The following is a 10,873-nucleotide window of genomic DNA, read 5'->3' on the forward strand; positions in this document are numbered from 1 at the left end:
ATTTTATTAGCCTTTAAATGCTTCACACGTAAATTAAGTAATTACGTCTCTGGTAAACCTCTCACCGGTGATGTGGTAAGGTTCAATCGCTGTGGCATTTTCCATATATTTCCCCATAGTGAAAGTTTCCACATAGCATTCAAGTTTCCCTCCCACTGGGGAATGAAATGGTTACTATGTAACCCTTGTTCCTATAGCGGAAATGCTATGTTTCTTCCCCACAAATAGTTGCGCCTTAGCTGACAGCTTAGTTTGTCTCTTCAGCTAGAAAAGGTGTCTCTGCGATACACGGCTGGCATTTTTATACACAAATGATTGTAATTGCTGCCAGCTGTGTACACTGACACCACAAATTCATTGGCATTTCTTTGGCCCATTTTATTACTTCTTTCGATGATTGGCTTATAACAAAATCCCCATAGTTGAAGTTTCCACATAGCATTTCCACACCCCACCCCCCCCCCCCCTCTTGGGGAACAAGGGTTAAGTTTTAACCCTTTAACAGTTAAGTTTTGCGACGTAAAGCAAGATATGTTTCAAACGAGTCATCAGAGATTGAAATGATGGAATTGGGGCATTTTCCAACCCAATTTTTGCCGTTTAATGGATGGTTAGGGGGCTAAAAAGAGTTGTTTTTATTCTCCTAATGCGGTGTGGGCATGTTTTCTCCCATTCCCTTTAAGAGGAGGTGTTGTCGCACCATGGTGAATTCGCTGGCGCATGGCGGACATGGTATGTAAAAAAAAACAGGACATTTCATTGCCTGTGAGATGTTAAAGCATCTTTTTTTTATCAAACAATTAGCATCAAAAAATGTTATAGTTAACTAAATAGCTGTGAGATGTTAAACTGCTTTTAATATACTTGTAAATAGCTTTTTAGCTACTTTACTCCTTCTGTCCTTTTCTCCTTCCCCCTGCTTTTCTCACTTTGCAATGAACTGGTTTGTATTGATTTCCCCATATGAAGATGAAAAAGTGGAGAGTGCAAGACCGTATATTGCACTGTCAATCGTTCTGGACAATTGCTCTGGGAATAGAGGTGAGATGAGATGGTTTTTCTCTAGAGCTTTCTGAAGACTTAATGTGATTCAGAGAAATTTACATAACTGCCGAATTCTTAGTGGAAAAAAAGCGAAGATCAAATTGTCTGTCTTGTGGATGACAAATTCATTTGACAAGAGACCCCCCTGTATGAATGTACAATGCTTCAAATAATTCACATAAATTCATTGTCATTTTTTTTTTCAATTATTTTTATTACCATAATTATTATTCAATTTTTTTTTTTTCTCAAACAAAATTCAAAGTTACAATTTAGGCAAATGTTCTTCTGAACCATGATTTCTACCAAGGCTATTTTTATTTATTGATATTTACGGAGGGATTTCATGTCAACCAGAGGAGAAATAAATGGAACAGTAATAAATGTAGTCTTTGAAAATGGCCATCCCTTTTGGGAAATCAATATCGCTTCAGCACTGCACAAAAACACCAACACCCACAAACACAATTCTGTAAATGATCAGCAAGATATAAGATCTGCACTTGCAACTCTTATATAATACCAGCTGCATTTGTGTTAAAAATGTGTTATGTTATGCCTCATGTACCTGCAATAGGCTAGATGATGTTTCAGTTCAAGATTAAACATGTCTACGTTTTGAGTGACATATACTGTATATTGCACATGTATGTGTTTTATGTATTTATGCATTTATGCAATAAAAACTATAAATTAAATTCAAAAAGCAAAATACTCAGTGTTTTTTTATCGTATGATTTTGTTTATTTTTGATGTATCAAATGATTTATGCAACATTAGCATGCTGTGAGAGCTTTGACCGTAGTTTAAAAAGCTAATAAGCTCTTAGCAATCCATTTTAATTGATCTAATTAATCAAGTTCAAATTACTCTTGTACCTTGAATAAATATTTGGAGCAAAAACACAGTTCTCACAGTGAATAACATCAAATTTTATTTCCATGATGTTACTTTTGGTTAAACAAATTTGCTTCTTTTCAAGGACATGATGCCTGGTAATAATAAAAAAAAGATAAGGGAGACATCCAAAGATTTTCACCCCATCTTGTAGGCACAACTGAAAGATCCTTTTAATTTGGTTTATCTTAGTCATCAAGCACTATGCTTAGGTTCCTGATTTATGTGGTTTACATTGTGATGGCATTCTCCTTGTATTACTCCATGGTTAGCTGATCTGACACCTACGAGTGTTTAGAATAATCTTCACAGTGCAATGTACATTAGAGTCTGGAATTTCAAAAGGCAGCAGAATAAGAATTATTATAAGGGATGTAACGGTATCAGAATTTTACGGTATGGTAATACCTCGGCATGAATGGCACGGTACGGTATTTATTTATTCATTTACAGGAAAAACAAAACAAATGAAAATACTCAAAAAAAGTGCCAAAAGTGTCAATGACATACAAATTAGCTATCTATCTATAAGCTTTAAAACAGGAACTTCAATTTTTCAATTTTAATAACAAAAAATTATTAAACCATGTAAAAAAAATAAAGTTTCAATTTAGTATTGTTGAAAACTCATCACATTCAACATTTAATAACTCACTCACTCACTTAGATAGAGATGGGTTTTAAGGAAAATTATCGTATAAATATAATCTGGTAAAAGCTGGTATCTCTGGGCATTTACAATGTCCCCTGCAACAGAAAAAAACCCTCTCATTTGGGACTGAGGTTTCTGGGACAGAGATATATGACTTGGCCCAGGTTGACAGCAGTAGGTAACGTTGTGCATTGTCTTTCCCCCACTTGAGAGGACAAGCCATGAGTGAGATAGAGGTCTCTTTGCGGTACAAGTCAATGTCTGCATCAATCTGAACAGTGTGCTGTGTTTCTGCAGTGCCCATGACTGTTATTAGTCGTATTCCCCAACTTGTATCTCACCACAGTCTGGCAGTGCCTGCATACCGTTTTTTTTTTTTTTTGTCACCTTTTCTCCTTTTTTCGGATCTTTTTAGAGAGAAACCTAAATGCTTCCACACATTCGATTTAAAACCTGCTTTAGGTTTGATCTTTTCCAACTCTTTTTCATCCCTGCTACTAGCAGCACACTCCATTTCCGCATTACTGGATCTGTAGCGACAACAGACCGCAAAGGATGATGGCCATGCCTGGGCTGATGGGAATTGTAGTTTCCGCTACCTCCTGTTTGCTTCATTCGCCTGAGCAAATTTTCTCAGAAGACTTATAGTTTTATCGAGTCATGCGACTACGATAATATTGAAAAAAATTACTATTGCGGTATTTTGGTATTTACAATACCGTTACATCCCTAATTATTATTATTATTATATATTTTTTTGGAGTCAGGATACTTGGAGGCCACTGAGTTTACCACATATTTACTTTTGATTATTAAAAGCTTTTATCTGTGAGTTCTATACCATGTTACTTTCAGCTGCTTTAAAAAAAGCACCTACAAAAAAGCAAAAAGCCACACGAGCCAACCCACACATGTGTCCTAAAAACTGCTCTGTTGATTATGTCTCTGCAGATACACCAAGCTGAAAACTGCCACCAACATCTACATCTTCAATTTGGCCCTGGCAGATGCACTGGCTACTAGTACACTTCCATTCCAGAGCACCAAGTATTTAATGAACACCTGGCCCTTCGGTGAGCTCCTTTGCAAAGTGGTCATAGCCATAGACTACTACAATATGTTTACCAGTATCTTCACTCTCACTATGATGAGCGTGGACCGTTACATTGCTGTGTGCCACCCTGTGAGAGCACTGGAGTTTCGTACCCCGATCAAGGCCAAAATAATCAATGTGTGCATCTGGATCCTCTCCTCCGCTGTTGGAGTGCCAATCATGATTATGGCAGTCACTAGAGTGACAAATCAGAGTGAGTACATATTTATAGGCTAAATTCATTTCAACACATGTTGTGTTTGTTGAGTAACGTCTTCTACAACTTATCATAACTGTTTTAATTTATTCTGTAACAGATACAACAGTCTGCATGCTGAAGTTCCCTGATCCAGACTGGTACTGGGACACAGTCACAAAGATCTGTGTGTTTATCTTTGCATTTGTGGTACCAGTCCTAGTCATAACAATCTGCTATGGTCTGATGATCCTACGCTTGAAAAGTGTCCGTCTTCTCTCAGGCTCAAAGGAGAAGGACAGAAACATGCGTCGAATCACTCGAATGGTTTTGGTTGTTGTGGCTGCCTTCATTATCTGCTGGACACCAATTCACATCTTCATCATTGTGAAAACACTGGTTGACATCAACCAAAAGAACCCCTTCGTGATTGCTAGCTGGCACTTGTGCATCGCACTTGGTTATACCAACAGCAGCCTCAATCCTGTGCTTTATGCTTTCTTGGATGAGAATTTCAAGAGATGCTTCCGAGACTTTTGCCTACCATTCAGAACAAGGGCTGACCAGAGTAATCTGAACCGAGCAAGGAATGCCACAAGGGAGCCAGTTTCAGTTTGTGCCCCTTCGGATACAGGAAAGAAGCCGGTATGACTAGGCCTGGACAGGATCCCACGGGGGTCCCAATCTAGAAGAGTACAGCAGGACCTACAATCAGAGGTCACCCAAATCTCCACTACTGAATTCTAGGAGCAAAAGGGAAATCAATTGATTGCAGCTTGAGTACTCAAGTTTAGCATTCCAAGAAGAGACTAAGCTTAGCATCTGCTCTACTGTACCATTTTCTTCCCTTCAGAAGAATTCAAACACATTGATGATCTTCTTTGGAATCCAATGATATTAAACTAACCAGGGGAAAAACAGGGCAAATTATGTCAGCATTATCAGGCGCACAGTGTCTGGTGGACTTTCCTGGTGTGAAATCTTACTGGTTCTGAGAACATAGTACTAATGTGAAGGAAAGACCATGCACTGAAACGGAATTTGTAAACAATGGAACAATCAATTCCCTGTGAGTGAGAATAATGGTTACATCAAGAAACAAAACCCTGACATCCACAGGCTACGAGAAAATAGTGGAAATGGGGTCCAATTGAAGGACTCTGACTGAAAAGGAAAAAACATTTTCAGTAGTTTATTTTATATTTACTTTCTACTATCTCTCAGAGATATTGGATGCTAGAGCCTTGGGGACGCAGAAAAAAAATACAAACACTGGGAATTGATGTAAAAACTTTCCTCTGACATATTTTTACTCCCAGTGAAATTGCGGGGAATGATTGGACATTATCTTACCCCAGAATACATGGGAGCACTTCGAGTGAAGAAACATGATGTATTATAACAGACCAGAGGGTACAGTATTGTCTTAAACTAGTTCTGGTGATATGGACAGAAAAATAATGAAAATAATAGTGATGGACTGCTATAGGCATCATTGTTGAAGATCAGCTCATTGCACCAAAATTTACACCCACTATCCAACTTTACTGACCAAGAGCGCCTCTTCAGACAAACTTTTTTAAACTTTTAACTCCTCGCTTTACTTATGAAAACCTCAGTTTCAAGGATATACTCTATAAGTTTTATTTAGGAAAATGAATCCCAATTAAAGAATCACTATAAATTAATATTTAAAGTGTTGAAATAGAAGAACCATTTAATGTCATTGCTTTAACTTTTGATTATGTCAAAAGTTGTTTTCAATAGATTTTTCGATATATATTAATTATATTACTAGCTTCTTTTTAAATTAGTGAAACATGTTAAAGCCCTAAAATCCTACAATCATTTTTGAATGTCTTGATGTTGAGCTTTAATGAATGCAGTGAGCAATTTGATGATGTGTTATACTGTAGCTTATATTGCTTGTTATACCACCATGCTTTTACAGACAAGTCAGAAGTGTAGCAAAAGAATGTGTGTAGAAAGATGTCTTTTATTATTTGGGATCTTTTGTTGTGGAGGCATTTTATTTTTTGTTAATTTTAAATGATTGGTCCCACTTTATATTAAATGTGGCCTTAACATTACTTTGTGCTTTTAAACTAATAGTTTGGTATGATGTGATTATTGTCTGCATTTATGCTTATTTTTTTTTACACTGCTATATTAAAAAAGGAAGGGGGGTTGCACAGTGGTTAGCACTTTGGCCTCACAACAAGGTCACTTGTTGGAGTTCCGACTGGGCCGACTGTTTGCGTGAGTTTCCTCTGTGTGCTCCAGTTTCCCCCACAGTCCAAAGACATGTGCTATAGGTAAATTAAATAAATTGGCCGTAGTGTATGAATGTGTGAGGCTATGGGTGTTTCCCAGTGCTGGGTTGTGGCTGGAAGGGCATCCACTGCGTAAAACATATACTTGAATAGTTGGTGGTTCATTCCGCTGTGGTGAACCCTGATAATAAGGCACTAACTGTGCATTCACAACAAAGATGATGAGAGTGTCAAAGTTCGCTCTGGCCACTATGGCGACAACGCTGTCTGCCTTTCTGCTCTGCTGGCGGGAGCATCAAAATTTGCTACATCGATCTCGTGTTAAAAGGGGTCGTTGCAGCAAATTAGTTACATTCCCACATAAAAACATGCTCTCTAGTGTGAAAATGTTGTTGATCAAATTTATTTAACTATGGAAGATCAAGTTTTTGTGGCCTTGCTCCACTTATTTAATATAGGTTCATGTCACAAACATTCTGAAGCAGCAATACTGTTTTGCACTGTTGTTATTGTTCGCATGAGATTCCCGTTTTTTTTTTTTAAGATAGAATAAATAACATTAATGCACATCAACTTACCAGTAAACCAAAGTTCACAGTGTCTGTGTTCTCTGGAATCCTCTCAAGCGGTGGATGTCTACATTTTGGCTGGTTACTGTCGAACGGCATCATAGCTCATTACCATAAAGTAGAATTGATTTCAACTCTCCTAGACACCCACACAGGCGAACATGCACAGCACTGATGCTCAATGCTTATTAGTGCTGGCTCCCATTGAAAATGAATGACTTTTGGCTACTTTGATGCTTTTACCACTTTTGGTATGAATGCACGGTAACCCGAAGGAAACTGAATGAATGAATATTAAAAAAAAAAAAAAAAAACTACATCCGTAGTTAATTTCTGTAATTACATTTTTAATTACATGTTTGACCCATCTCTTACCCCCCACACCTTAGCGTAGCCTTAAAACTACCCACACCACCAAACTTGACAACCTTAACCTTTTCCTATCTCAAAAGCCCCAAAAGCGTTTTGCAATAGAGTCTGAACCAAGTACACCACATTTGTTGACTTATTTGTTAAATTTAAAAACATATCAGTAAAGGCCACTTAATATAAAGTCAGACCAAAATATAAATGAGTGTTTTGCTGTTTAAGAGGTGAACTTAACATACCTTATAAATGCTTGATCAGTTTTAATTTAATTATGCGCCAGCTAACTGGATTCGTTTTGATGTTAACCAACAACAGCGTAGGCCTACTACATGACTCACAACTCAAGAGTAAGTATTGTTGATGCCTTGCCTCTGGATATTTTCTAGTTGTGCTATCTCATTGAGTCACTAGTTTTGCTGTTATGATGCTGATAATTGTACTGAGCTGTAATTTTGTTGAAAAGTGAATCTAGTGGAGTTGTGTTTGTGTTGCATTGTTTGAATAAGAAACAAAAAAGTGTTTTTTAGACATTTGCAGCATAGAATGATTTCAAGTTTCATATTTGGTATTAAACTCTATAGGGCTGTTGAGTCAGTTTGTAGGTTTGTGGTTAACACTAGTGAAACAGATATTCACATTTTAAACTGCACAACATTGATCACATAGTTTAAGTACTTCTTAAACTATTGTTTAAAAAAAGTACTATAACGGATATTTCACACACACACACACACACACACACACACACACACACACACACACACACACACACACACACACACAGGAAATTTGCTATTTTACTCTTTCCATTTATTGTGTTGTTATTTTATTTCTTCATTATAATGCAACACATGCTCATTCAGAAAATGTAGCCCTATATACGTTTCTGGAGATCTCGAATTATGTAGCCAGAAGTACATATTGCTGTATTTCATCTTTAAAACGAATGCTACGGAGCGGTTTCCGCTGTTACCAGTTTGTCCAATTAGCCTGAAATGTTTGTTGATGGAGTTTAAATGCAGAGAGTAGTTGACCATGATGACGGGGTTCAAGTCTGGTGAAGAACAGTTCCATAAAGCGGGTAAATGTGGTAAAATCTGAAAACATGGTAAAAATCTGGCAAGGGCTTTTATTTCTGGATTGCTTTTTTAAACTGTCGGTTGGGTTTAGAGAAATGGGTGGGTGGATCAATCGTTGCTTTTGAAAAGACTATTGGTTGGGTGAAGGGAAGGAGGAGGGTAGGTCAGTTGATCGGTCGGTCAGTCAGCCATTTAGTCAGTAAGTCAGTTGACAGCGGCCGCTGGTGGATTTATGAGAAAAGAGCAGGCGCAAATGGCACTCCCGAAAGAAATTTGAGATCTTAAAAAGCGTACACAGCAGCCTCTGGTGGATTCATGAAAAAAAAAAACATAGCTCCTGTGTCCTATTTAGCACTCACAAGAAATGTAAGTAGAAGTACGTTTTCAGAATGAGCCTGAGTTGTTATTATGCCAAAGACGATTTGGCTCTTGGTGATTTATAAACTGTAAGCCTACTTGTGCAGAAAGAAAGTTCTCATTTCAGTTTTTATTGATGTTTTATAAATGAAATAAATTTCTAGTTCAGACAGATCCAGACACAGCCAAAATGAGGTGACAAGACAGTCGATTTTCATCACAGCTAATTCTTTGATATCAGCTTGGTGTTTTCATGGGCTTTGGAATGTTCATCACCAGTCAGAATCAATTGTTCTATAGTATAGTATTTATAGTAGGTATTGTCCTATTGTATAAGTTTTTATCAAAACAACTAGTAATGTTACAAAAATGACAGAGACGTATATGGTTTAAAAACGTTCTGATGCAAGTTTACAAATAAATGACATATTAAAACCTGAAGCATGTGGCTCATTAATATAATCCTCAGTGGACTGAACTGCAGTATTTGAATGTGACCAATCAGACAAGATCTTAATGATCTACACTCCCATCTGAAGGTAAAGCTGTGTAACCTTTAACTTGCTTAACAAAAAAATAATAATAATAATAATAAAAATATTTAGGTCTCTGATTATCATTTAGTCGCTTAGTAGTCTCAGTAGTCTTCTGAAAGGGCCACGGCACAGTTCTTGTTATTATTTTAATAATCATTGAGATTTTTTTTTTATTTTATTAAGTTAATAAAAGAAAGAAAGAAAGAAAGAATGAATGAATAAAAGCAGCTTATTATAGTTATTGTCATTAGTATTAATTAATTAATTAAATAATTAACTATTTTAAATCATGCCGAATGGTTCAAGGCACAGCCTAATGCAGTTACAGTTGTATTTCTACGTGAGCCTGAAATGGCTTGGCATGATTACAATCCATTCTCAGCCCAGAATTCCAGACAATGTACAGTGCATCCGGAAAGTAGATCCAACATAGATTCTATTAATTCATTTACCTAAAATTCTACACACAATTCCCCAAAATGACAATGTGAAAAAAAAGATTTTTTAGATTCTAGAAAAATAAATAAAAGATTATAAAAAAATATAAAACCTGAAAAATCACATGGACATTCACAGCCTTTGCTCAATACTTTGTTGATGCACATGTGGCAGCAATTACAGCCTCAAGTCTTTTTGAATAAGATGCCACTAGCTTGGCACACCGATGGTATTAGTGTACAGCCATTTTCAACTCTCTTCAGAGATGTTCAATAGGATTTAGGTCTGGGCTCTGGCTGGGCCACTCAAGGACATTCACAGAGTTGTTGTGAAACAAAGAGCACTGTGAAGCAGGTTTTTAATTCAGGATGTCTTTGTACATTGCTGCATTCATCTTTCCCTCTATCCTGACTAGTCTTCCAGTACCTGCTGCTGAAAATCTAAAATGAAAATCTTCCTTCTGGCCACTCTACCATACAGTTGTGATTGGTGGAATGCTGCACAGATGGTTGTCCTTCTGTAGGGTTCTCCTCTGTAAGGTAGATCACACCATTCTGACTAAGGCCCTTCTCCCCCGCTAAAGCTTAGATGCCCGGGCAGCCCTTGAAAGAGTCCTGGTGAATCCAATTATCTTCCACTTGCGGATGATGGGGGCTACTTGGAACATTCAGAGCAGCAGTAATAACCTTCCCCAGCCTTGTGTCTCGAGACAATCCTGTCTCAGAGGTCTACAGACAATCCCTTTGTCTTCATGCTTGATTTGTGCTTTGACATGCACTGTCAACCCTGGGACTTATGTAGAAAATTTAAACCTTTTCAAATGATGTCCAATCAACTGAATTTACCACAGGTGAACTCCAATTAAGCTGCTGAAACATCTCAAGAATGAACCGTAGAAACAGAATATCCCTGAGCTCAATTTAGAGCTTCACAGCAAAGACTTTTTCAGCTTTTTTATTTTACTAAATTTGTAACAATTTCAAAAAATCTTGAGTGAAGAAATAAATGAATTTAATCAATTTTAGAATAGGGCTGTAACATAAAAAATGTGGGAAAAGTGAAGCTTTATGAATACTTTCTGGATGCACTGTGGGCATAGTTAGGTGGGTCGCGCAACAGACAGGAAGTGCAACACCGTGCAGTGCCACATCTATGACATCTCAAGGTATTTCACACCAGATACAACACACATTCAATATATGTTATTGTTATGTTATTTAATAAACTACAGATGGTGGAGCAGCAGGAGTTTGAACAGAGCTGAGTCATAGCTGGACACTGTGGTCAGTTGCTAAATGGCACAGTTGCTATAATTCATACAATTAGTGAAAATAAGTTACAATAAGGTTGTGTTAGTTAACACATTTATT

At 37.2% G+C, this 10,873-nt stretch overlaps 1 protein-coding gene across 1 annotated transcript in view; it reads left to right on the plus strand.

The window, feature by feature from the left end:
* Positions 1-4,626, plus strand: part of oprd1a (opioid receptor, delta 1a) — a 30,861-nt gene extending 26,235 nt beyond the window's left edge. Inside the window, exons 2-3 of the mRNA NM_131258.4 lie at positions 3,545-3,900; positions 4,004-4,626. Of these exons, the coding sequence (NP_571333.2) occupies positions 3,545-3,900; positions 4,004-4,533 (886 nt within the window). The 3' untranslated portion in view covers positions 4,534-4,626. The remainder of the gene's footprint in view (positions 1-3,544; positions 3,901-4,003) is intronic.
* Positions 4,627-10,873: the final 6,247 nt, after the last annotated feature.

The sequence above is a fragment of the Danio rerio genome, chromosome 19, assembly GCF_049306965.1.
Source record: "Danio rerio strain Tuebingen ecotype United States chromosome 19, GRCz12tu, whole genome shotgun sequence".
Lineage (NCBI taxonomy): Eukaryota > Metazoa > Chordata > Actinopteri > Cypriniformes > Danionidae > Danio > Danio rerio.